We start from the raw sequence: 27,550 nt of genomic DNA, 5'->3' as shown, positions 1-27,550 counted from the left end.
TTCTCTGCCACAAAGGCCACTCAAAAGTAAGCTACGACGGAAGAACGCCCAATTCTTTTTCCGCCCAGGAGTGTTCAAGAGTTGTCTATTGCTTCCTTCAGACGCGCTGTCGTTACTGGCTCGACGAGATCCACGCATTTGACCCGGCACTGCGGTATAGTCGTCTACCACAAGAACTGTTCACCAACTGGAAGCTTTTCTCTGGGCAGTGACACCCTGGTGAGTGGCTTGTTAGCTGCATTATGTTGATGCGTAGGGCTAGTTTTCCAGAGAACCAGGCGGAAAATATTAACACGCGCTATTTGACTTACTTGGACCACCACATTAGTAAAACGGGTGTGCCGTTTCTCTGCTAAGGACACAGTAAACCATCTGCATACCAGCAATCGTGACACCTCCCTTTTGTCCCTTTAACAGAATGGCATAGCATTTGCATCGCTGTAAATACTGGGCTTTTAAGTGCGCCTAAGCGGTTTGGAGACAGTTCTCGCTACCAGTAGAACGTATAGCAGCACAGACGAACAGCCGAGACGGCACTTGCATATATTATGAATAGCAAACAATGAAAAACCCACATATGGTTGGAGCACTAACTCCTTGTATTGCGTAGTGCACCGAAAACATTGCGAGATACGTTCTAAAGGTAATACGGAAATACTCTGTGCATGGTGTGCAGGTTACCGGAATTATGTACGAACACAGTTGCGCAACATTTGTCCGTTCCGTACTCCTCCATACAAATTCCTTCTTAGTCATTGCAGTCCGCAATATTTACCTAGAGGCACTCAAGTCACTGTTTAGCAAAATGCACAGTTTATAATAGCATTTGTTGGCGTAAGTACTACGTTAAACTACAGCAGCTCTGCTGGACGTCCCTGTGGGCGTTCCTTAAAACGTTTACTATTTCGCACGGGAATGCACAATGAATCGTGCATGAATATACCGTCACCTGTGACCCGATCCTGCAACTCATTCCTGGCTGAGCTGCTATCCAGTCAGGCGTAGCCAAGGCAATGGGAAATCAGCGCATATTTGTGCGAACGTGTTTAAGCGCTCGGCGTCGTACGGCGAATCGACCCGGTTTTTTTTTTCTTTTTTTCCCTCATACCAATGGCACGTTATTGCTGCGTTTTAAAACATTTGCTTCACCTGCAAGAGCTGTTACCCTTCTTGGCAGGGCCGTAGCCAGAAATTTTTTTCGGGGGGGGTTCAACCACACTTTATGTATGTTCGTGCGTGCGTTTGTATGTGCGCGTGTATATATACGCAAGCAAAACTGAAAAATTTCGGGGGGGGTTTGAACCCCCAAACCCCCCCCCTGGCTACGTCCCTGCTTCTTGGTGAATCTCAACCGTTTCAAAGCTGTTGCTGGCCCAGCCTCCACGCCTAATTTAGGCCGTCATTTTATAGCGATTCTTTGTGCAGTGTATATTTGCGCTCCGTCGGTCGTCAGAGCGGGGGTTTAGGTACGTTATCGACGGCATGAGCCGGCCAGGAGTGATGAATGAGCATACAATCCAGCAGTAAGCACGTATGCAAAACAGCGCCCCAAAATTCAAATCTCACACCTTGGCGACAGTATCGACTACTAGAAACTTTGTGACACCCGTTCAAGCCATGACAAGTCGGTTAGTGCTCTTGCCATTCTAACGCCAACACCTTGCTTCGGGACTGTGGACTCTGGTCATGTCGCTGTTGAATGATCTGAGAAATTGTACGTGCTATGTCCTCATAACTAAAGTTAAGGAGGAGTTCAGAGGAACTGAAAGCTCACTGCTAAACTTAACCGTGCAAGATGAGAGCGCACCGGTCACGCGAATTGACGCTGAAACGGGAGCCGTGGTGGGCACCTTTGATTGACGATGGCATTTGTTAATGCACTATCAAGCTCATACGTTTGAGGACCATGCAACCACGTGGCAGTGCGCACGAGCACTCCGTCTGGCGGCTGGTTGCGTATGGTTGAGTGTCGCAGTGCGCACGCTCATCCATCCTATTAACTCCCTGGGCTGCTCTCTTGCTGGCTACCCACGAGCGAATGCCTCAACGTTGGCCCTAACAGGTGCCGTGTCCAAAAGTTGATCGAGAAGAAACGGCATCACAGCCTATATGTAGCCCCTTCATCACATGTTGGTGCAGTTTTCGAAGTTGCTGTGTCTTTCATGTCACTGCTAGACCTACAAAGCGGTACTGAGCCGGGAATATATATTGAATTTGAACGCTACAATATGTTCATTCTTCACTTGATCACAAAATTGATTGCATTCCTTAATACGGCATGCGATAACAGAATACTAAAACATTGAGGCGTCGGCAGGTCTACCGGGGTGGCTAATGTAATCTGTGCGTTCACAGAGCGTGTGACGTAAGACGCAAAGATAGCGCTTGTAATGTTCAGGTACTCTCCCAACGCGACGCGTTTCCATACCTTAAAAAGCGCTAGAGCAAAACTTGCGATTCAGCTGACACGTCATGTGTGACGTCACTCGTAGAGCGTTATATCACTGTCGACTGTGGCAGCAGTAAGATAGTGGCCGCGGTATGGAAGCAGTCAGGTAGTGGCAAGATAGTGACGAGCGCGAAGCAGCACGGCGTCTGGCCGCCCAGTGACACGGACCAACCACTGACACTGCAAAATAGCGTTACTTATGCAATGTCATACAGAACGTTTCCCTTTCATTCAAACTTCGGGGGCGGTATCATGTTATTCGTGAGGTTTCTGCTCAACCGGAGGTTTTCCTGCTGAGATCTTTATTGTTTGGAAAGGTGCATCAACACGTTGGACACCCCGCTATGTGATGCCACTAGTAGTTCTGCCACTGGAATACCGGGTACGAAGACATGGTCTTCGAAGACCACAGTTCCGACGTCAAAATACGACGGTACACACTTCAAGTATAGTCAGAATTGAGGCATATATGTCTTGACCATGTTCTCTCCAGGTGTAATCTGAGGAGTGCGCCCACCAAAATCTTGTGTTCGTTCCAAGGGCTGAACAATTCGAATTGACACCTCAACCAACGAAGAATTTAAAACGATGTTAACTCCTACTCAGTTGCTTTCAGCATTTTACAGGAAGTATTCTGTGATTGGTGGCAAGAATGTTGGAGATGTATGGCGACAGTCACACTTGTTCTTAAGCTATGTTCCTGGGGAAGATTATTCTGAGTGCATCGTTTAGTTCCTCCGTATGAAACTTTTTCAACTTCACGTATGTTACTGAATGTTTGTTGTGCTGTTTTTTGGAAATGGTGCACAGCTGAAAAGCACTTCAAGTGGTTGGTTCAGCCGTGGCTATCTCCTATCATCAATCTCTAAACACATAAGAATGGCGCCCTTCATTACGATACACCGAGAGCTTCGTCTTGACAAAACAAGGTTTTTCTTTCCTTTTTCCAGTCCGGAGCTGAACCGCCCGTCGGCTTCACAAAGTGCAGCAAAACGCATGGCTCAAGATGGCGAGAAGATGTCTGAAAGCCAACATCCTAGTGAAGAACCGAACGCAGAAGCTGAACGCCTGCTCGCCGAAGCCGCTTCAGGCTACAGCGGTTCAACAGAGGTTTGCTACGAATCACAGCGAAGTCCCTGCAGTCCTGTCACACAGCAAGGATCGGGAAGCGGGACGAGTAGCACGCGCACACCGCCGCCTCCATTGAGCGAAACGTGTTTAAATAAAATGTTCCAAGGGATGACGATTGCAGTAGTAAAAGCCTGCCTGGCCCTTCCAACGCCAGAAATCAAGTAAGAGCGATTACTGGCGATACATCTCAGGGTGCAGTTCCGAAAGTAAGGCGCAGTACAGAACAGCACTTCGCAACACCTAAGGGTGGCTACAAAGTCACGAAAAAGCCACCTTATCTTACAAAGGCTACAGGAATGAGTACGTCGCCAAATGTACGCCAACGATACGAAAACATCGATCGGAACACTACTCGAGGCGGAAATCGCCAGAGTGGCACGAAGTGGAGCGCTACAAATGTTGGCATATTGCCCTCTCCAACTGGACTGGCGTCCAGAGACGCCGAAGTGCAGGTTCCATCAGCAGCGTTCAATACGCTGGGTCAAAATGTTCGACTGCCTGGTGAACAAGAAATACTGCTCCGCCCGAGTGCCACTCTCAGAAATATACCGGCAAATGACCAGAAAGCCAACCTTGGAAGAGCCCTTCTTGAGGCTATATGGAGAGCAACACAAGGCCGCGCTGAAAGGCAGTCGGGCCACGCTACTGCGCAATTGCCACATACGCCTCAAGAAGAATCGTCTCAAGCTGATACTTTGGTCACGTTTCTCAACAAAGCATACCAAGGGACTTCAGCTACGCCAAAAGCGTACCAATCGCATGTACGAACCTCTAACCCAAATTCGCCAACTGTGAGAAAAAAGCACGACTTTACACTGCCGCAACAAGCTCCGTTGACTGCCCATCAACAACGAAATCTTCCATTGCCTTCTTTAATTCCAATTCTCGATCCGTACAACCTAGTCATGTTAAGCACTAGCCCGTACCAGACATCTCCTTCAGCTCCTAATTCTCCGAGCTTTTTGTTCCCGGAGCAAATAAACGAGGTTAGGCATCCCCACATCACGAACCTCGTAGCGCCACCTGAAATGCAACAGCGCAGTTTCGATTTACTGCAAGGAACATCGTCCGCTGTGCAAGACTTCCGCCAGCAGCTGAACCCTGATTTAGGTGGTACAACTGTCGACCAGAACAATATCCCTGGAATGGCGGATGCAGGCTTGTACACATCTTCTACTCTTCTTCGTACACTAGGTATCCGTCCCGCCGTACAAAGCAACCAATTTGGTCAGCAACCCATGCCAGCATACAGCGCAGCATCTCATGGTTATATGATGGCGAACACCGCGCCTCAAATGATAAGGGCATATGTGCCCTTACCCCAGACTGTGACGCAAGGGGCTGCAACGCATATAACATCGCAGTTGGATATGGGACCACCATGCGATCGTCAAACGGATCCGCGAACAACCCAATTTGTAGTGCAATATCAGGCAGTGCCACCTGCGGCGCACTCGAGGAGACAACCGACATTGCTGCCACGGAGGCAAGGTTTACAAACCCAAATGCCTTTAGCACCAAGACCACCTCCTTACCCGGTACTTTATGAGCAGCCAGTACCGCATGGCGAAAAAATGGCATACGTTCAAAAGTGGCTAGATGATTGTCATCGAGTAGATCCTCGAGAGATGCATGATTGTCATCGAGTAGATCCTCGAGAGATGCATGATTGTCAACAAATAGATCCTCGGGAGATGCCAAGGCCTAGCCGAGCTGCAAGGTGGCGCCAAAGAGCCCCGAGAGGCAGGAAAGGTGCGCCAAATGATCGCAGTCAGCCAGTGCTTTATAATGAAGAGGAACCGTGCGATACGGAAGCAGACGCCACGGGTGCCACCATGATGACGCCTAACGTTCAGCGAACGCTCATCCCAGAGGAGACTCAAGAAGGTCATTCAGTTGAACCGGTTGTGGAGGCACCACAGTTGAGGTCGACGGCGTACCGTCTTCCTAGTCGAGAACGTAGGGTCCCAGGGCCTCCGTTTCAGGTTCGTTCAGAGAAAACTCGCGGCGGTATGCCAGGACGACAAAGAGGCCGAAAACGAGGTGGGCGACGAGGAGCGCCAAAAGTGGAGAGCTACGCAACTGCACAACACGATCCACATGTCTCTCCGCAACCTGTCTCTATGGAGAGTTTCCAAAGGCAATACGAAAGAGGAGGGCACTATTTACATGGCCGAAGAGGTGCCTCGACTTCTCGCGGCAATTTGCCGAGTAAAGGCGCATCCACTACATTTCGCACCTCGGCGCAGGCACTTCGTCCAAGGGAGAATTCATCTGAGACTCGCCTTTTAGAAATTGCTCAGTTTGTGTCGAGCCAGCGAAGTCTTCTACCTCGAACGTCTTCTACGACATGCCAAACTGAAGCATTCAAATTACCTCACATGGCGGACCAAGTAGCGAAAGGGGAGGAGGTGAGAAGAGATCTTGAGAGCCCTCCGAGAGATCCGCAGCGCGATGCACATTCCAGGCTTACGTACAGTGCCGAGGCAGAGGAACACTGGGATATTACTCAGGAAACACGAAGATCGAGCCATGGTTCGGAGCCCTCTGAGAAAGAAAGCTCGGCGAGAAGCACATCACAAGCGGGTCCACAATCTCCCCGAAGACGGAGAGGAATATCAAGGAAAAGGGGGTCAACCAGGAAACCTGAAAACGCTTTGGAAAGCCACAACTGTCCGCTTCCTGCTCAACCTGAGACATCCGTGGGACGAGATCACGCGGTTCATGAACCTGAAGATCCATCCCTTGAACGGCGGAACGATGCAGATGAGTCCTCGCCAGAACAAGGTCGCTTTAGGGTGTTCGAACCGTCAGAACCTTCACTTTTCGAACATGCTACGTACATGGTCTCTGATGGAGACAGCGAATTAGATTTCTTTTCGCTAGCACCGCTGCACATTTCGCCGAGAAATCTTTCGTCCCCGCATGATCTTCTCGCTCCACCGAAAGATGCGTCCTTTTCTCCGTGGTCGCATTCAAGGAATGGGCGTTTTAAGGACTACGCAATCTGTGCGCCTTCCCTCACTTGTGAAGATGCACTGCAGTTCAAGTTGTCCACAGGAATCTCGTTTACTATGATATCAGACACGTCGCTTTTGGAACCCGAATCAATTGAAGGTATTTTTCGTCTCCCTCACGGAAGCGAAGAATACGGTGTCAGCTGTGGCAGTGACGATGCAGACAAATAATGGCTGCCGCAATACAAGCACGCTTCTTCCAATGGACTTCATTTTAGGAAATTTTCGGCACGGGGCTTGCTCGAAATGCGTGCATTAGTGCAGTATTACGTTAGTGGTACAGTATTTCATACGCTTGTGACGGCCCGGACAAATGGTCAATTGCCTGCAGATCAATAAGCAATACCAACGTAAGTTCTAGACAAGCGTGTTATCATGAGAGGTGCATTTGAGATTCAAGAATGACAAAGACCCTGCCAACTCAAGTGAAGTATGGTTCGTGGCCGCATCAACAATGCTCATAAAAAGTTGACGATCCTTCCTCATTACAATAATTTTGGGTATGAAGTGAAAGATTTCATCATTAATAAAAAGCAAAAATAAATTGCAAAATGTGTCGTCTACGCGCTGAGTTTATGTGTCTTGATTTGCCTCAAAAAAGCGCCCTAACGATTACTATCTACAGTCTCTGCAATGCAAGCCATGTTATGAATACTATAAAGATCACGGCGACGGCGTTGCGTCCTCGTATGAATTGAAATTTTTTTTTGCCAAACGTGAAGTACAACGAAGCCGGGGAATTGAAATGCAGCACTTAATCTAAATCCTCGACAGAAATTCACTTTGTTGAAATGCATCCTTTGTCGTCTGAAAAGTAGTAAGACAGGCGTTGCAATGAACTCACATGCTGACATTCTATTTGCAGTCGCCAGTAGAATAAATACAAAACACCCCGCCTGCGTGCGCACCTTCACATTACAAGTACTTTAGCCTCTCGCGGCTGCTGACCTCGCAATAAAACTTGTTTATCGATGGAACGCAGTTGCATTTCTCATATTTTTTTTTTACAAAAGCAGCGTTGATAATTTCGCGTGCGTTGTGACCTCTCTGCCTGATGGCAAACACTTTCTTTACAATTGGGCGTAGACCCACAAGTGCTCTGACAAATTTCAAGCAGGCGAGACGTTTACATTGTTGTGCGCAAGCAAGTTTCCGGTTTTAAGGTATGGCTCCTTCTCCGTCTAGCATGCCCTCTGACGGATGATAGAGGAACGTTAAACCCTACACAACAAAGGTGACAAAACAATGCCGATCATCTACAGAGGAATGTTTCTGTCGTTACTCTCCTGCCCACTGAAAAAGACGCGTGATTGAATCGCTCGGTACGAATAGATTATTCTTCAACTGCGCAAGTTCCCACAGAGAGGAGGGCGAACATAGACAATCGGATGAATAACTTCCCAGCTACTGCGGCGGAGGCCCCTTTGACTACGACCATAGCTAAAAAAACATCTAGGTCAATCCTTTGTTAAGCTTCCCGCTGTATGTAATGTATATTCCACATACATGTACCGGCCTTCATGACGCTTTACTTCAACACATTACGTAAAAGGACAAGCCTCCATCACATTTGTTAGCGCATAGTCGACCGCGTTTAAAATTTTTTTTCGAAAGAACGCCTTTCATTGCCAGGCACATGGATTAAAAAGCTAGTCAAATTACCGAGGTCGCACAAACAAAGACAGTAAACGCTGCGTTTCCATGCTACTTATCAAATCGACTTGCGAAATCAAACCGACAATGGCGACCACGCTTAGGTAGATTTGGTACGCAAGACATGCGTGTGTAGTTTAATTTTGGCGACCGTAATAGGAATATCAGACGTCAAAATCAACCTGCAGTCATGCGCAGGTGTGCCTGATAATCATTTCATTGTTCCGGGTGATAAAAGCCCACCAGGCATTCAGTAATTACTTTACGTGCTGATCTTTTCATATAAACTAAAAGAGGATTTCAACGGGTCTTTTCGGTCATGACCTGAATAACCAACTTACGAGATACATTACGGCAAGAAATGCATAATGATGCACAGCAGCATACACAGCATGTCCAAATTACCTAATGTGAAGACGAAATATGGGTTGATAATACGCCACTGGTTTATATTGGTTTCATTAGTCGATAATGTAGCCCAATTTCGGTGAAAAATAGTCTAAAATATGCGAGTGTACTTTCTGCAAATTATGTAATTATTATTGCGTCTACGTCACTCGATTAATGTTAAACCCGTGACGTCAGTAGCTCTTAGGGAACTCGATACCAGTACTCTAAATTGTTGATTTATTCGTACAACACATTCATCTCAACGTTCATCTCATCTCAGGAAATTTCACCACCCCCTTTACGCAGGCCGCCGCGGTGGTACAGTGGCTACGGCGCTTGGCTACTAGCCCGAAAGACGCGGTTTCAATCCTGCCCGTGGCGGTCGCATTTCGATGGAGGCCAAGACGTACTTTTGGGCTAGTTGGTTCATAATCGCAGTAGAACAGCGCCGGCGAAAACAACAGGCCAGACGAGGAGAGGACACCTAACACAAGGCGCACTAACAACTGAAAGTTTATTCAGTATCTGCACAGAATAAATACTGCCTTCACATGAATAAACAGAAGAAAGAAGGTTACAAAAGATATGACAGTGCATCACGTGGTCACTCCTACTGCGCGTGCAAAACGGTTCCTGAAAGAAATCTCGCATCCTTCTCTGAAAGCAAAACAGAAGGCATGCTGGCACAAGATTCCCCGAGCTTTTTTATCTCTAGGGCTTCAACAACCTCCCTTGTTAACCTGTCAGCTGACGTGTACATGACGCCAGTGCTTTCAAGTCGAGGTGCGCAACCGCAGTCTCTGCAATGGATACTTAGATGGAGGCGCAATGCTAGAGGGTCATGTACTTAGAGTAGACGCATGTTAAAGAACCTGAGGTGATCGACATTTCCAATGCTCTCCTCTACGGTGGGCCTAATAATCATGTTGTGGTTTTGGCCCGTAAAACTACAGCAATTATTATTATCACAATCTTTACACAAGTCAAAAATATGCATAATGCTCGCGACAATTGTTATGTGTAAAAATAAAGAATGAGGAAGGCGGCGTTATTGTAAAATCATTCATAAAGTACGTATTCGAACCCCCCAAATAATCAAGCTCATCTGTGATGTGCGCCGCTCACAAGGAGGTACGAAAGGAACACAGGCGATGCATGTGCTTTCCGGAGGATAACACGCCTTTGCATATGCTATCAAGTGTTACGCATGCGCGATACCGTTCACTCCGACGCCAACACAACGAAAACGTGTCAAACTTTGGAACACCTACATTCGTATTTCGGAAGCTATTTGTTCCTCCGAAATAATAGCAGACTGCCACTTGGAATCGTACGCAAGGGCTGGCCGACGTCTGGTTCACGTACATGAAAGGTGATGCTTGTGACTTTCTATTTCCTGCATGTCATTTTACATATGCGGCATTGTCGATTGAAAGTGAACTACGCGATCTTAGATCTCGTGAGGTGCGTTGTAGGAGCCTTCAGTGCATGCCATGAGTTCATGGCGAGAACTGGACGCATATTGCGACGTCCAGAACATTGTCTGGAACGTTACGTAGCGCAGAGTACCTAGCTTTCGCTCATTAAAGATAGCCACAAAGATGGTCATCGCCACTCCAAAGAGCACAGTTGTTTGCATTCGCATTGTGTAAGAAATTGCTTAGCCGCTTACTTTTTCTTTTCATTTACCTACCATAACCACTGGATCCTGCACCGGCGATCTAGTTGCTATGGTGCTCGACTGCTGCCCCGCCGGTCGAGGGATCGAATCCCGGACGCGGCGGCCGCACTTTCGATGGAGGCGAAAATGCTTGAGGCCTGTTTACTTAGACGTAGTTGCACGTTAAAGAACGATAGGTGATCAAATTTTCGTACGATTTTGAACAAGCATCCTGTTCTGGGAGGCGGATCTTCAGTACAGTCGACCACAAAAGTTTACGGACCAGGCGAGCGCGTACCAGTCTGCTTGTCCCCGCCACCAAGCGCTGCGCCATTTACCGTCGACCACATTGCTGGGCCGGAGACGGGTCTTCTTGTTATACACTGGCATATCAATTTTCTTCTGCCGAGCAGCAAATCATTATTTCGTTGCTTCGATGTAATGCGCTTATATAGGGTATGAGCGTCCCACTTGTATTTCGATAGCAGAATCACAGCAAACCCGGCGTGCTTCGAACGGTGTGCCGTTGGGTGAGAAACCTTGCGACTGATAACAGCTATGCCGACAAACTGCTCTCGAGACAGCAGCATCTAGCCATGACTTCCGAAGAACGCGTTGAGTTAAAAAAATGCCCGCACCTCCCCGAAGGGAATCGTGAGGAAATGCGAATGCATTTCTTGCGCCGAGAGTACACGGCGTAGTAATCACTTCACTCCATTTATATGCCTTTCAGTCACGGTGTGTACAATTGTACACATCAACTTCGAAGTCGCATCACGCACCGCGTGTTTCTTCAAATGACCTGAAACTTAGTGTGCACATTCATGCAGGCTTCCTGAGTGGAGAACTAGCGCCTATTTTACTTCATTATGCTGTATACTGCTGCAGATTATCACTTTGCTAGAGACACTGCCATGTTCGACGATCGTTCGACGTGCGACGTTCCAGGACCAACGTCAAGAGTAATATTTTTCTTCGCTCAAAAAGCATACAACCAAAAAACAAACTGTGCATGCATTTTGGGCCTAAAGTTGATTCCTTTTATGCAAGGATTGAATATATACGTGCGAGCGAGCGGACAGGGGAGTGGGGCGCAGGGAGGAGAGATAGCGAACGGCGAGAGGAGCGGCGAAGCACTGCACCTACCCTCTCCTACACTCTCTCCACACACGCGGGAGTTCCGCCGAGCTCCCGCGATGCGAGCGCCCTCACACGCCAGAGCGCGCTCCTCCTCTTCACTCACTTTCCGCTACTCCGCCCGCACCACCTGCTCCGGTCGCTAGGGGCGAGGATAAGCGCGCGCGCCCGCAGCTGTTGCTATGGAAGATAGATTGAGAGCGGAGAGATAACACCTGCCCATAGAATACCTGCCGGCGCGCGGACACCGACAGACGCCTGACATGCCCCGACTAAGAAATGCATTCGCATTTAAAAGTGAAAGGTGGAAAATATTCGTGCCCAGTGGGAAAATAGCCAGCCCGTCGATAAGGGGTGGATGCCTCTTGGGCGCAGCGCTACTGTCGATCGCCGCTTGCATAGCGGAAATGCCGCCAATAGGCTCTTGGCCACGCGCTCGCATGGTCCTGTAAACTTTTGTGGTGACTGCGCATACTTTATCATCTTGTGGTAGGAGTCCTCGTTGTTTAATTTAATGATTCTTCCCGACCAGACGGGTGTCCTGTGGAAGCCTTAATTTCATATTTTCTAAGACCTACACTACAGTGTCCTTCATAATCATATCGTGTTTTGTGACCTTCAGCCGCAACAATTATTATTATTATTATTATTATTAGTAGTAGTAGTAGTAGTAGTAGTAGTAGCAGTAGTAGTATAGTAGAATTATTAGTATTATTAGCCTGTATTTGTTTATTCATAGACCGCTGTTATTGCCACATGAGTACTGCTCCAATGTGTCTTCCCTGCGTTCATGTGTGCATGCCTGCACAGAAGGAAATTAGTAGGTTCTAAGACAATGCTCATTGAATTACGCCTGCTGCAAACGCGCCTAATTAACGGGGACAGAAGCCTGTGAATTGCACATGATATTGACAGCGTGAAAATGAACGAAAGTCTAGCGAGGGAACACAGACAGTCTGTGTCCCCTCGCTTGTCCTTAATTTATTTTTCGCGCTATCGAAGTATTGTGCACTGGTACCAACTATTTCAAACCTTCACGTTAATAATCCTGTTCGAAACAACGTCATCCAGGGCCACTTCCACCCACACACTTCAATGAAGTATGCGCGATATCTGAGAAACACCACTACGGCATATATTCGAGTATTACCAGCACTTCAAAGTCGCCTAGTCTTGTCCAGTGGTGACCAGTATATCGCGGCAAAACGGATCATATTGCCTCTCCGTTATCATCCTTCAATTATACTCGACCAAATCTTTGAGATGAGTTTCAAGTTTGTCGAGTTTTTGCTATCAGTGGGTGCATTTCTGCCAACGAACGCGTTTTGCACCACGTGCCGACACTTTCTCGATAATTTCGTGTAAATCCGTTGAACAGGCGTTTTTCTTTTATTTTCAGTCACGTCCGGACACCAGCGGACCACCAATGGACATAGAAGAAATGAAGCGATGGTGGGGTGATGAACCGAACGACAGTGACGAAAAAATGAATGAAGCGGACGAGTGCGGCAGAAATCCAGAAAGCCAACATAATATCCAGGCAACGAAGGCCAAAACTAGACTCCCTGTCGCCGAAGCAGCATCTCACCCCAGCGGTTTCGCTCCTATATACCAAGAACATTCGCCAAGTTCGTACAGCCGTGACGCACAGCAATCTGGGGATGTGGCGACTTACGCAGGTCACCACGAAACATTTATTGCCCGAAAAACCTTCGCTTAGCAACGTTCCCAGTGCTGATGCTAGCCCTAGTTCTCGGCTGGCGACTCATCTGCATGCCGAAGATCGAATCACCGCCGAGACGTCCCACTCTAAGCCCACGGTACAGCGAAAGACCATCACACATGCCGGCGCAGGATCCGAGCCTCGCTTCAATGTCGCACAACAGGCGATTGTTTCTACAAAGGCTACTGGAATGACTTACGAAAAGTTTTCTCCTGAGAAACTATCTTACCAACGGCTTGAAGAAATTTCTAACCCCAATTTTCCCCCCGCTCGATACGACAGCGAGTTGACTATTTCGCAAGGAACGTCGTCACTTGCACGTGATCTCTATCAACCACCGAACGCTCATTTGCGGTTGACAACTATTGCCCCCGAAAACATAGCTGAAATGGAGAGTTCAGGCGAGCACACAACACCACAGGCCGCTTATCCTGCAGGCCGCTTGCGCGACACGCAAAGCATCCAACCCTGGCAACCACAAAGCTCTTACAGTGTTTCCCAAGTTACGAGACACCAGAAAGAAATCGCTGTACCACAAGAAAGTCCATCAGTTGACGAGTTCTCTCAGCAACAAAGCCATCCTTCACGTTTCCGACCTGTTGCCCGTAGTGGCGTCCTTGGAAAAGTGCGTGCAGGCAGAAAGCGAACCTTTCCTTCTCATGATCGTGCAAGCCTCTCGTGTACTGCACAAGGCAACGAATCTGAGCGGCCACACTCGTCCGCATACGGTAGAACGGATGCGTCGATTGTTACAGAACTGGCTGCGCCTACAATGTATCTCCCAAATGTGTCACTCCGCACAACGGTGTCGCAACAGCCTGAGCTGCAGCACGCAAGCTACAGTTCAATGTCTTTGCAGATGTCATCCCCACGCGTCAGTGAAACGGATCCGCAAAGCACACGATATCGGGCAGCGCCCCCTATCGCGCAATCAGCATCCGCGATTTCTCAGACTATAGAAATTTTACAAGAATGCAAGGCTCTGAGCACAGGGTCGCGGAAATCGATGTTCGAGCGAGTGCTGTCTATGGTAAAGTCGCTAGAAGATCGCGATCGAGCGCGTTCCCGGGCACGCAGTAGAGCACCTCCGCCGCATGACATCACAGAAGCGCCGCGTGAAGTGACTTCGCAACATGAACAGCTCCTCGCGACACCGCCGGAACAGATTGGGGAACAGCACGCAGCCCATGCGACATCACATTTGCCACCTGTTACGCAGTCGTCGACATCCAGGTTTTCGGGGATTCTCAGGCTTTTAGAAGAATTCAGGTCTCGAGAAGAAAGGATGTGTGAAACGCTGTTCGAAAGTATGTTGTCTCCACTGAAAGTGCTGGAAGTCCGCCATCGAGAGCATCGCCCAGCGTGCAGTACAGTGCCTCCGTCGAACCGAATGACACAAGCGACACTTGAAATGACTTTGCCACATGCGCCGATGCTCACAACGCCATCGCAGGAGACTGGGAAACGGCAAGCAGACTATCTGGCACCACCTTTGCAAATGGCGCCACCGTCTTTCAAAGAAGCGGATCCGCGAAAAGTGCCGTCTACAGGGCAATATCACGCAGCACCCTCAGCCACGCAACCGACGATAACATCAGCACCTAGGCTAGTTATGGATGCTATGCAAGAATATAGATATCGAGAAGTAAAGATTCGTAAAGTGATGTTAGAATTCTTAGAATGTCTGAAGCCTCTTGTGGAGTCGTCGAAGGGCCGTGATCCTGAGCATACTCCAGGGACGACAAATCCTAGCCGAACAGAAAACCCGCGCCGTCAGCCAGTGACCGAAAGCGAAGAACAGTCGGTTATTATGCAGGCGTTGGACATACTGCGTCGCGCACACCGTAAAAGACGCAAAGGAACACCAATGCAAAGGCTGCCAATAGGAGAGCCAAGAAGCGGCCCGGTGCATGACAACATTCCGATGGCTTCCGCAAGTGAGAAGACGTCCCTGGGACAAGAGGTCCACATTACCCAAACTGACAATTCTTCCCACGAAGAGCGAAGAGCTGAGGATGATTCTTCTAAAGAGTGAGCTCGGTATCACGCCTTTTAACTGTAGCACTTTTCGGTTTTCGAAGATTCCTTGTACGCTGTGCGTGACGAATTCAGCCAACGAGATCCCTGACCCCCTACGCCACCGTGGAAAACGCCTGAAGACATTCTACCCCCTCAACAGCAGTTACTGACGCCATTCAACAGCCTATCCTCTTCTGAAAAGTCACATAACAAACTTGGCGACCTGAAGGACTGCGCTAAATTGGCGTCATTACCTCCGCCGCCAGAAGAGAAGTTAAACTTCAGTTGCCAGCAAATCGTTTTGAAGTGCCTCAGACAGACTGCAGCTGTTTCGCCAGCGGAAAATAACGTTCCGTTTCATGAGTTGCTGAGGCTTCACCGAAAGTGCGAACAGCTGACAACCTCATTTTTGGAAAACACTGCTTAAATGTTGCACTGATGAACTAACATTTCGTGCTTGCTCGTAGTTAAGTTGATCACCGAGGGCGTGCCGAATAGCTGATTATGTGAACTATTTTATTATTTTATCCGTGACAACCGACGGTGCCTTTTAGCATCTGTGTTGCGCACAATACACGTGACACTTCTTGGAAATAAAGTTATGCGTTTAACCAGACTCGCCAATGCATCGTAGAACTTATATTCGCAGGACTTACACTTTCACCAGCACTGCAGCGATAATGGGCGAAACAATTTTCTAAAACCAAACAGATATATCGACGCATAAAACGCATGTTGAAAATAAAGCCGACTAGCACTCTGAAACGCAGTCATCTTAATCGAATAGCACATAATTTTATAATACTGTAGCAGGACCTTTCGGTAGAGCTCTTGAAAAAGATGCAGGTCGCAAAAAACACGCATACACGCACGCATCGTAGCATGCACGTGTGAAATCTCTCAAACTTTTTAACGCTCATGGTTGCCACAGCAGTAGCAGCATGTGCTCTAGTTGCCCTAGTAATCACAGCTGACGCTGTAGCAGCCGTTGCTGCGTCTCCCTCTTCGCAACACCTGATTATATCCCCATAGCAGTCGTGCGGTTATGTGGGCTGATATCACTCTATCCCAGTAGACGGAATATTGGACACAATATGAAAGATAATTTATTCCAAAACTCAACAACCCAAGGCCATTTAAACGTTCGTCCGCATTCATATAACACGATACATACAGGATAAATTATTGGAGGACAACACTGTCTTTAGTTTCGCGCGCAGGTTAATAACTCGTATACTGTAATGTGGAATGCCGCCATGTGTATGAGCAGCAACAAAGGTGGCGGCTTTTCCGCCACGGTGGTGTTGCGGCTACAGTGCTCGGCTGCTGACCCGAAGGTCGCGGGTTCGATCCCTGCCACGGCGGTCGCATTTTGATGGAGGCGAAATGCTAGAAACCTGTGTACTCTGCCCTCCACTACGGCGTCCCTCATAATCATATCGTGGTTTTGGGAGGTAAGACCCCAGATAATATTAGAGGCGGCGGCTTGTAAAAGACATTATTTCTTTGAGAAGGTAGGTCATGTGCTAGAAAGCAAATCTTCAAGTGACATCATGCGGAGGCTGAAGTGTGATGTCTCGAACTTTCATAACAACTTGTCAGTTGAAGATACCGTATCTAGGGATTTAAACGAGTGTAGCATAGTGAGATGAACTTCAATACGTGCCTTGCTCTCAAACGCGATGAAGGCAAAAAAGTCAATCACCCCGTCTGCCTGCCTTGTCGTGCGTGCAAGCAGATGTAGTATCAAGAACTGCGTGTACTATGAAACGCTACATCAACTACGCAGACCTTGAAATGCTTACTTTCTGTGGCTATAACAAATAATGGACAAAAAACGGCCACCAATGCAAATTCTTTCAAATTGAAAGCTTTTAAGCCCAAGCGCGCCATAGGAAAATAGATGCGTGACGTCCCCACCATACACGAGAAACCACACCCGATTGGACAACTATAGCAAAACATAAAACAGAAGTGGGTGTACTGCGCAAAAGATAACCGCATTGCACATGTTACGAAATCTGGCGCATGCGCCTTAGCATCCCTTGTCCACTCCCCCTCCCCCTTTCTTTCGGTGAAGTGGCTTTACTGGGGGTGCGTTAATACTACTGAAATTTTGGATGTGTCGCGAGGCCGTTTGTTTCTCAGAAATAGCAGCAGACTACGCGTTGGATTGGAAACAAGGGCGAACGGAAGTCGGGTTCGCGCAAACAAAAGGTGAGGTCTGCGGATTTTTCAATCCTTGTTTTATTTGCGTACGTTTTCTTGCGGTTCGGAAGTGAAATACGTGATCGATCTGCGGTGCGAGTCAGGCGCCGTAAGTGCGCGGTTAGGCATAGTCATGAGAGCTAAATGCAGGTTACCTGAACTAAAACGATGTTATGAAGGCTGCGTCGACTAAAGGACCTCAAGTTCTTGCTTTAAAGACAGCAGAAGATACGATAACTACCGCTCAGTGTTAAGCAGATCTTGGTTTTGTTCGGTCTTCACAAGGGTAGGCGTTCGGTCTTGTTGGTAAAGCACCCCTATTGAAGCGTTCCGTGTGCCATTGCAATAATTCCATAAGTTTTCTTACGGAATCCACATATAGTACATATGGTTGCCATACACTTCCGTAAGGAATTAGACACATATACAATTGTTGGACGGCACGTTTCAATGAGGATGCAAATAAATGTTCAGCGCAGCAACAGCATAGGGACCAAAAAGTGTCATCTTACGTTGCGTCACTTCTTGGTTGTGCGTTTGTTGCTGCTGCGATAAAGATTTATTGCCATGAGTTCGGAGGGTTCTAGATGCTTCTTACTCAGGCTTTCACTCATACTGAACATTGAGCTCTTAGTAATCCTCGGTTTGCAGTGTAAACACTGATTCGAGTTGTCTTCGTTCCTTTGATTGGGGCATGGTACTAGTGAAGCAAATAAAACATCGCTGTACCAGGGTGGATATACTGAAAGTGCACCAATTTCAAACTGCTACGTACTCCTAATAAATTTAGTCATACCAAGAGAAGTTTTCTTTTTGAAAGGCTTCCTATTTCCACACTCTGTCAGAGACGGACAAGTCGTCTGTGCGCACAACTTTTTGATACTTCAGGCGTAACGAAAATCTAAACTATGTGTGGCCCACATATATCTTGATGTCCAGCACCGAAAGCAGCTCGCGTTTTTTCATATGACAAGTTGGACAGGCAGGTGAAACGTTCTGTGGACAACGTAAGTGTGAAGGCAAATGCCAGCGAGTGGGGTGTGATCGCAGGCGCTAAACTGTGACAGTGTAACTTGTCCAACATGTAGCAGCATTACTTTTCAAGTGCCCAAACAAAGGCAGCATGCCACGCGAATCCTGCTGCGCCAGTGGTGTATCATCGTATAAACGCCTGACGAATAATCAGCAACCCACGTATTCTGGGGAATTCCAGTTTTATCCGCAAAGAAATATTCGCATTGACCTTGAAACGAGGGTACTCTGAAGTGTAATAACGCCTCTTCATTCGTGTTGTCATAACGTCACATGATGTAGGGAGGCGCGAACGACACCGCAAACGAATAGAACGCAGGACGACGCGCTACTAGCAAATGACGTCTTTCAGGAAAACATATAATTATAACGCGGTTAACTCGGGCGGGAGGGGCCGAGTTGCTTAAGTCAACCTTCACTTAAGCTGCAGGAGGCTAAGATAACCTTTCTTGAACGACACGTGACATAATTGTGCTGAGCTCTGGTGTATTTTATCTTTTTTAGTTCGGCACATTTTCGTTTATTGGTTTTAAATGCACTAAAACTATATATTTTCCCGAATGAAAGACGTCATTTGCTAGTAGCGCGTCATCCAGTGTCCCTCTATTATTGTATGCCGTGTTAGTCGCGCCGCTTACATCATGAATCAAAACAAACTCGTCCAACCTTTCAATATAGATAACGTCACAGTCGGGCAACCTTACGCACCCATCTATGCCACAAACTACGCTGTATTCCTCCATTTCGATAAGGGTACTATTACAAAAGCAGGCTGCAAAACATATAAGCTATTTCAGCAATACAATTTCGGTTTACAAGGAATGCTTCTCTCTTGCTAAAGCTGTACTATCGAAGCGTTCATCTATTATGGTGACTATTTAGTTAATTCAGGCAAGTCGTTCCCTTGCGGCTGTGAGTGCGCCACGGTGGAACAGTGGTTACGGTGTTCGGCTGCTGAACCGAAAGTCGCGGGTTTGAGCCCGGCCGCGGCGGTCGCATTTTGATGGACGTGAAATGCTAGAGGTCCGTGTACTTTGCGATGGCCGTGCAGCGTTAATGAGCACCAGATTGTCGAAATTTCCGGAGCCCTCCCCTACTGCGTCTCTCATAATGATAACGTGGTTTTGGGACTCAAAACCCCCGATATTAATATTGCGGTTGTCTTTCCTTAGATTGTACGGGTGTGCTTGTCAATTTCTGAGTGATTTGCATAGGGAGATATATAATTTAACTAGATGCTTTCGGCGAATGACCATTATGGCACATATATAAGTGTTCGGTACACGGCATACTTCCGTCGTACGTTTTACATGTTTCTCGCATCAATCCTAATCACACTCTGCCAGTAGATTTAATCGCACCACTTATAAGCGCCGAAACTAAGCTACAATCTCCAATAGCGAGTGACGTTCTTTTTTATCACATTTTAAAAAAATGGAAACTGACGAGCTCGTTAGTGCACGCACATTAATTTGTCGTCATTTCGTTGATACAAAAACGGTAAAAACTGGTCAACAAGCGAACCTGTTCTTTTACTATTCTAAGATGTAATTTGTGTCGATAAACTACTCTTGTAATCTTTTTTGATATCGCTGAGCACAATTTTTATGCGGCTATATCGAAAGAAACGGTAGGCAGCCGGCAGTGCTTGAATTTCCGCCCAGCGGATGACTCCACATCATTCAAGCAGTGATGAAATGGAAAGAGATCCAATTATCAACCTCGATGTGCATACGGAATAATCTGAGGGCCTCTTCTATGCGCACACTGTCAGCCCTTCTATGCGCACACTATCAGCCCGTCACGCTATTTCCATAGAAAATCCAAGTTAGCGCTGTTCGTTATCACAACGTATCATAACGCCCCACATGAAACCGCCGTCACTCCTTAGATGCTCTGTTTTCGGTTGCATGGTAAACGAAGAAAAAAACCGCGCTAGACACGGGACGAGAAGAGGACACATACACGGCGCTGCCTAACTAATCAGCGCCGTGTATGTGTCCTCTTCTCGTCCCGTGTCTAGCGCTGCTCTTATTCTTCGTTTACCATGCAGCACCAACCAGCGCAATCAAGCACATTGTTAAAGTTTATTTCGGTTACATAAAGAAACTTAGGCGACATTAAACGGCGGTTCACATGAGTGTGGCATTGCCATTTCCATACCTAATCACGATTCTGGCACGGAACCCGGAGAGGGATTGGCCTCCGGTTGTGATCTGTTAGCTCCAATCGCAAGTAAGTCTTTCGAAACCCTGCGCAAGTAAACTATGCACGTGGTAGGGCGAGAACTCCCCGTTTGCCAGTTTAACGAACCATCGACTGCTCACTCGCAGGTCGCGGGATCGAAACCCGGCCGCGGCGGCCGCCTTTTCCATGGAGGCGAAAATGCTTGAGGCCCGTGTACTTAGATTTCGGTGCTCGTTAAAGAACCCCAGAGGGTCGAAATTTCCGGAGCCCTCCACTATGGCGTCTCTCATAATCATATCGTGGTTTTGGGACGTTAAACCCCAATAATTAATATAGTCGGACGAACCGCTCAAGTGACTGACGAAGACACTAGAAGTATGCGATGGTGATAGCCACTCGCTCGTCAGCTAATCCCTCCAATGCATTCACCTTTCATGAGGATAAGCGGCGCGCTCGAAATGCTGAATTGAATTTTGAATTTTATTTCCCGAGAAATACACGAATCGATAAATACACGAAAAAAAGAAACATCTGGATCCTTAACACTAAGCTAGTGTGGATATATACAAAAACACTTTACAGATATTCGTACCAAATTTCAATTTTAACTGTTTACTTATCTTTTTATGTGGGTAGCTGACAACTTATTTGAATTCAGTTAAAACATTATTACAGGTTATTATTATAGTGTTCCAGGTTAACAGGAAAGTGTTTAATTTGTTTTATTTCGACAGGTAGATTGTTTCACGAAGTTCAACAAATATCAAATGATATTTCTATTACTAAAGTCTTTCAGGCAAGCTGCTTCGCTACACTAAATGAGGCCATAACGAGCAAAAAGCGGGGACAAAGGAACCATAAGACATGCGCTGTGATCCAGCGCATGTCCTGTCGTCTTCCTTTGTCCCTGTCTTTTAAAAGCAATGGCATCGTTGAATGTTCTTTGCATCCCTCGGTATGATAAGCTTCAAAATTTCTCACTACAGTGCTCTCTGGGCTGTGGGTTGGTGTAGCGTTCCCCAACTCATTCAGCCTTCGCGTGGATATGGCGTGTCTGTACATGTGCGACAACTGTGTAGAGACTTTCTCGTCTTGGGTACCACTGTCCCCAATTTGAAAAACATCGCCGGTCTCTCCAGCGTGCCTTGAGAAGAATTGACGACAGGCCTTTTACTGAGGGGAAAACGTTTCCCACAGCTCATCAGGTTAGAAAGACAAACGAGCCCACATGCAGTTCTTGTAGGCAACATAATTGAGCAACCGCCTATGATGCGCTGCACTGTGTGTGTGCTATCAAACGTGTGTACTGATGGATTTCTCCTTATCTCTCCCTTTTAGCCCCTTATTGCCCTCCCCATGCGTGGGATAGCAAACTGGACGCAGCCTAGTCAGGATTGAAAATTGGGCGACTTGGTGCGATTCATAGCTGGTGTCGCGCCCATGTCGTGTATATTCTTCCTTGGTCCCTGTTATTTTGCGCTGTTTTGCCTCTACCATCTAATCTAGTTAATTTTCCTGCCTTCTTGTATTCCTTCTCGCACTCAGGCGTTGTTATTTACGCATGCTCTCTTCCTTAACTCATCGCGATTTCTTCGTTCAAGCAATTTACATAAAGAAACCCTTCACGTAGCTAGTGACTAGACTATCTGTACGCGTCAGTAGATCGTCAGCCACGTCCTCTATCACACTCGGCTTTGTTATAAATGCTCATTTCATCCCGTGTTATAAGTTGAGAGACTTCATTCAAATGCGCATATATTTGGCCTCACCACTGTGGAAGAAGACCACAAATGTTAATGAAGTCTTCGCAAAGTTAGTCAATAATAATAACAATTATTGGGGTTTTACGCCCCTAAACCACTATTTGATTATGAGAGACTCTGTAGTAAAGGGCTCTGGAAATTTCGACCGCCTGAACTCATTTAACGTGCATCTAAGTCTAGTCGTACAGGTCTCTAGGATTGTACCTCCATCAAAATGCGGTCGCCATGGCCGAGATTTGAACCTGCAACCATCGGTTCAGCATTCGAGTGCCATAACCCCTTGACCACCACGGCGGGTGCATGGTTAGTCATGTCGCCCTTCACTGCTTCACATAACTCCTACCTACGAACAAATTGTGCACCGGGTTGCTGCAGTTGACCAATTATTCTGTGTATATGAGATAAACAGCACTCTTTCATTTGTTTGCAGGACACAGCCGAACTAAAGGAGGCTACGATTATACGTAAAGGAAACAGCGCCGTTGACTTCATGAAATCTGCGACTGTGACAAAGCGATGAAACAAGCCAAGCAGTCGGATGAATGGCCAGAAGGTCACCCTTCTAACCAGGCTACGGAAGAAACTGCGCGACTTGTCGCTGAAGCAGCCCCTGGCCACAGCGGTTTGACAGGAATTTATCAACAACGTTCGCGAAGTCGGTATAATTTCTACACAGAACAATCGCAGAGCGAGGCGACTGATGCGCTAGCCCCACAGTCATCACTGGCTGAAATTCCTTCCAGTAATGTTTTGCTAGTGGTAATGTTACTCGTAGTTCTCGGCTAGAGGCTATTGTAGATGCCGAAAATCAAGAAAGACCGATGACTGCCGAGACTCCTCAGTGGAGGCCGCCGGTGCTCACAGCACAAGGCGGCGCAAAAGCCTTAGATACTTACGATGACACACAATATGCGACTGCGGTTACCACGATCATTGGAATGACGTCCGAAAGAACTCCTGCGGCGAATCTATTGCACGAATCGTATGCAGATGTCCGTGACCCTGTTACGCCAAGAGTGAGGCGCCAAAGAGAGTTCACCCTTCCGCATGGAGCTCAACCGTACCCACAGGGGGTCCGTCAGCGACCAAACACTGCCGTGTGTTTCACAGCTACTGCCCGGAACATCCCTGCAATGATCCTTCCAGGCCAGAACCCAACACCTCCTCTTGTTCCTCAATCTGTAGACGTCTTCTGCGATGTACAAGACAGCCAATTTGTGCAACCGCAAAGTTCTTATCCCCTGCCACCAACCACGACGCCCCAGTATGAGATGGCCCCGCCACAAAGAACATGGTCGGTTGTAGAGGTCGACGAAAATGAAAATGTTCATTTGCGTCCATTGCCGAATCGAGTCCAGAACAACGACCTCAGCTTGCCGGGTACGATCCAGTACCCAATGTATCGTCAAGTTCCGAACCATGCAAGCCTTTGGTTCACAGGGCAAGTCAACCAGCTTGGGCATCCGCAACGCTTCCACTTTATCAGACCACCCGCGGTTCCCCCGTATGATCCCGTGGACACACAGAGAACTCCGTCGGTCATTCAGCAACCCCCTCAGCAACTGAATTCTGCTTTGCGTTTCACACCTGCTGTTTACAATAACAACCCTGTAATGACGGGTGTAGGCCGGCACCCAGCAGTTCCCCCTGAACCTAGCGGCCAATGGCACGCTCCCCAAGGCAACCAGCTTGGGCTGCGACCCATTCCAGTACACAATACACCACCTCCATCCATTACGATCGCACAGCGATCGCCAGGAGTTAGTTTGCAACCTGTGCCACAGCCTGCAATGGTGTCGCAAAAGGCTGGGCAACAGCACGCGGGCTACGGGACGCCACATTTTCAAATGGCTCCACCATGCGTCAGTGAAAGTGATCCGCAAACCGGACAATGTGCGACAGGGTTACCTTTTGCGCAGCCGATGGGAAAAGAGAGACTTCAGAAAGTCATGGCGAGATTGCAAGAATACAGATATCAGAGTTTAAGGATTCGTGAAAATATGTTGGAAAACACGCGCTCTATTCTGCGGCAGCTGAAAGATGGCGATGGAATGCATTCGCAGGCGCATACTACAGCGTCACCTTCCACGCAGTCAACGACAGAGCACATTATTTTGCAAGTTATGGCAGTGGTAGATGATTACGGGTCTCGAGAAAAAAGGCTTTCTGAAGGGGTGTTCGAATGTATGTCGTCATTCGCGAAGTCACTAGGTGGCTCTGATGAAGCGTCTCCTCAAGCAACGTCAAAGCTCAACTCCGGATCAAGCAGCAGCCGCCTGCGGGCAGCCAGATACAGAAATCGCGAGTATATTGTGGACGTTCAACAAAGGTTCGCGCATGAAGAACAGTTGCGTGAACCGGGAGCAGCCACGGTTTCCACCGCAACCACTAGTGACCATCACCGAAGCGATAACCCCGGAATGACCCGTGAGTGTGATGCCCTTGCATCGGCTATGGCGCAACTGCAGCTGCAGCCAGTTCAGGAACATCTTCATAATCCTGAAGAGCGGACATCAGGGCCCATGCGGCCAGTAGATACGGGGTCAGCACCTGGCGCTACACCTGGCCGTAGAAGGCTCCAAGAATTCCAAAGACTATGCCCATTGAACCCGGAAGCTAAACAAGACGACACTGTTGTCTCTCAGCCAGCTGTTTCGGCGGAGAGGCCACAACGTCATCGGAGAAGACAAAGAGCACGCGCTTCGCAGCATTGACAAGCTGCCTCGATCAAGTGCTGCGAATCGGCCGAGTCAGGCAGATTGTCATCACCATGGACGGTGCCTCGTAAACTGAGTCGAGGATGGAAATTATTCCAATGCGTTTTCTGAAGAGGTCTGTCTATCCTATCTAGTGATGTCCTTTATATCGAGTGTATCGTGCATCGGTGCTTCCAGAACCAACCAGTTCGCTTCGCATGGTGGAGCAAATGCCAAAAGATGAGGCGGCCAGACAGTTCAAACGAACAGTGCGACGAATGCTCCCCGGGCTGCAGATTTCAATCGTTCTGACAATGGTGATAAGGAAGCCCGGTACCTTCCGCAAGAAACACGATTATTGAGTCAGTTTGCTGCCGGTGCGAAAAAAGAATGTCACAAAAAGAAAAGCCTCAAGGCAAATGAGGTGGGAAACTCCTGGCAAATATTTTTAAACAATCTTTTTTAATTTTTTAAAGGACTCTGCCTGTTCTCCAAATTTTGGATGTAACCCCGGGCAAGCGTTTTATGGTGTGCTCATGATCGACTAGACAAATCACCAATTGCTTGCCTATTGCCTGCTTATGCAAATTGTGTTAATATTTTACTCATGACAAGCGGCGATGCTTTTCGCATCTGCGTTTTGCACAGTACGCGCTATACTCCCGGGAAATAAAGTTTTCCATTAAACCAGATTCGCCCATGCTTTGTGAAATCCATGTTCTAAGACATGACATATTCAACATTACAGTAATGATTAAGAATGATCGACACGTGGGGAAAGGTCTGGCATTGCCACAACGTATTCATTAGAATGCAGCGGTCGCCGCAACGCGGGCGTTTAGGCGGTCGATGTAGTAGCGGATGTAGCAGAAGAAAAGAGTGATGCCGCAGTATCACCGCTCAAGTACTCCTTATAGATGGTCAACAAGCGAAACTGAAAAGTGTGACCCTGGTGTTTATGTCTAGGTTAATCTCGACGGCTCATCGAAACCTGTGTGTTTCTTAACAAGGACGTAGGGAACGACATCACCGACGGTGCAGCCAGTGGCGCTCCTCTCGTTGAAAATTAGGTTCCCACTGTTAAGCAAACCAGCGTTAAGCACGAAAACTTATCGACGGAACGTTGTTAAATGTGAAGTGTCACCAAAAATATTCTATTGCGTATAGCAGGTGCATGCGTATCTGATTACATATTTAGTGTACTTGTGGTGAGTAGTGGGGCGTGCTTAATGTCTGTAGCATGTGCGCGCTCGGGGCTCTTATGTACATAGGACGGCCGAATTCTGGCCTCTTGCATCATCCAGCATGTGGTGGAGGCCGCCGCATCACAAGGGATCCCCGCCGACCTCCTAAGCCAGCACAATCGGTCGTCGGACTAGCCCCCTTTTTTAGATGTGAAGCATCTTATAGCGGAGTTCAATCCGGTGGTGGTGGTGGTGTGCGGCGTGACCACCCTTACTGCGCATGCGCGAACCTTCTCCACTTCCCCTCTCCACTCGCTCTCTCCCCTTTCCCTCTCCACATCACCTCTCCCCTTCCCCTTCCTCCTTCCCTTCCCCCCTCTCATTTCCCTTTCGCACCCCTCTCCACTCCTCCTCTCCCATTTCCCGCTCTCCCCTCCCCTTTCCCCTCCCTTTCCCTTTCCCCTCCCCTCTCAAATACCCCTCTCCACTTCCTCTCTACCCTTTCCCCCTTACCACTCCACCTCTGAAACGCGGGCTCTACATGCCGAAACACTGCTTCGCATCGCCTCATGGTCCCCTTTAGCGGGAGATGGTGTGATTTTCTTCCTTATTTTTTGGGAAAAAATATAAAGAATTCCCCATCACCAAGGAATTTTGGTTTTGCTTAGTCGTGCGCATCTTTTAAAAGTGTTACGATCGCGAGTAGGCGGTTTGTCCTCACTTGAAGGGAGTTGAGGTTAGTGCTGTCGACCACGGCGTATGCTCCCAAACGATGATGTGTACGAGAAAGGTTGTGGTCGACTGGCCACAGAACGATCCCTCTCGGTTCGATATGAAATTTCTCGTCTATGCGCATATGTGAGCTCATTAACAGGGTTCGCCTCGTGCCGAAGCACCCGGACCAGTTCGAGCTGAATAGTATAAAAAGTTTGGGCACTACCATTGGTTGTGCTGTGCAAGGTGTTTAAAAGGCAAGGCTGGCAAGCTGTCTTAGAGTCAGTGACCATAAGATTGAGCACAGAAGGAAAAAGATGAGCTGGAGAAGGTTGGTCTGGCATTGAACGTTAGTCCAAGGGGTTAATCTATGTTCCAAGGCTTCGAGTACGGCGTTGAGGTAGTATTATGTAAACCTAAACTGCGCTTGGGACGAGACACCAGAGCAGTAGCAGACAGGACGAAGGAAGACTAACAACTGACTTAGTGAAGTCACACAAATTTCCCTCCTGGAATAATGCGCGTGCGAAATATCAGACCCCCACAAAGAACACTCCCCAGAGAGACCCCTGTCTAAACAACAAAAT

General features: G+C 47.8%; 2 protein-coding genes across 2 annotated transcripts; both read left to right on the top strand.

The window, feature by feature from the left end:
• The first annotated feature begins 13 nt into the window (after positions 1-13).
• Positions 14-22,815, top strand: LOC119401803 (uncharacterized). Its single transcript, XM_049418217.1, has 3 exons — positions 14-219; positions 3,400-4,943; positions 22,800-22,815. Exons 2-3 carry the CDS (start codon positions 3,877-3,879, stop codon positions 22,813-22,815), a joined length of 1,083 nt encoding a protein of 360 aa, XP_049274174.1. The 5' UTR covers positions 14-219; positions 3,400-3,876.
• LOC119401802 (uncharacterized) lies at positions 17,303-25,083 on the top strand. The gene is made up of 2 exons (XM_037668781.2): positions 17,303-17,396; positions 22,800-25,083. Exon 2 carries the CDS (start codon positions 23,191-23,193, stop codon positions 25,081-25,083), a length of 1,893 nt encoding a protein of 630 aa, XP_037524709.1. The 5' UTR covers positions 17,303-17,396; positions 22,800-23,190.
• Positions 25,084-27,550: the final 2,467 nt, after the last annotated feature.

The sequence above is a fragment of the Rhipicephalus sanguineus genome, chromosome 8 (assembly GCF_013339695.2).
Source record: "Rhipicephalus sanguineus isolate Rsan-2018 chromosome 8, BIME_Rsan_1.4, whole genome shotgun sequence".
Classification (NCBI taxonomy): domain Eukaryota; kingdom Metazoa; phylum Arthropoda; class Arachnida; order Ixodida; family Ixodidae; genus Rhipicephalus; species Rhipicephalus sanguineus.
Note: the sequence above shows the minus strand (reverse complement) of the source record. Positions and strands in the feature narration are given on the sequence as shown.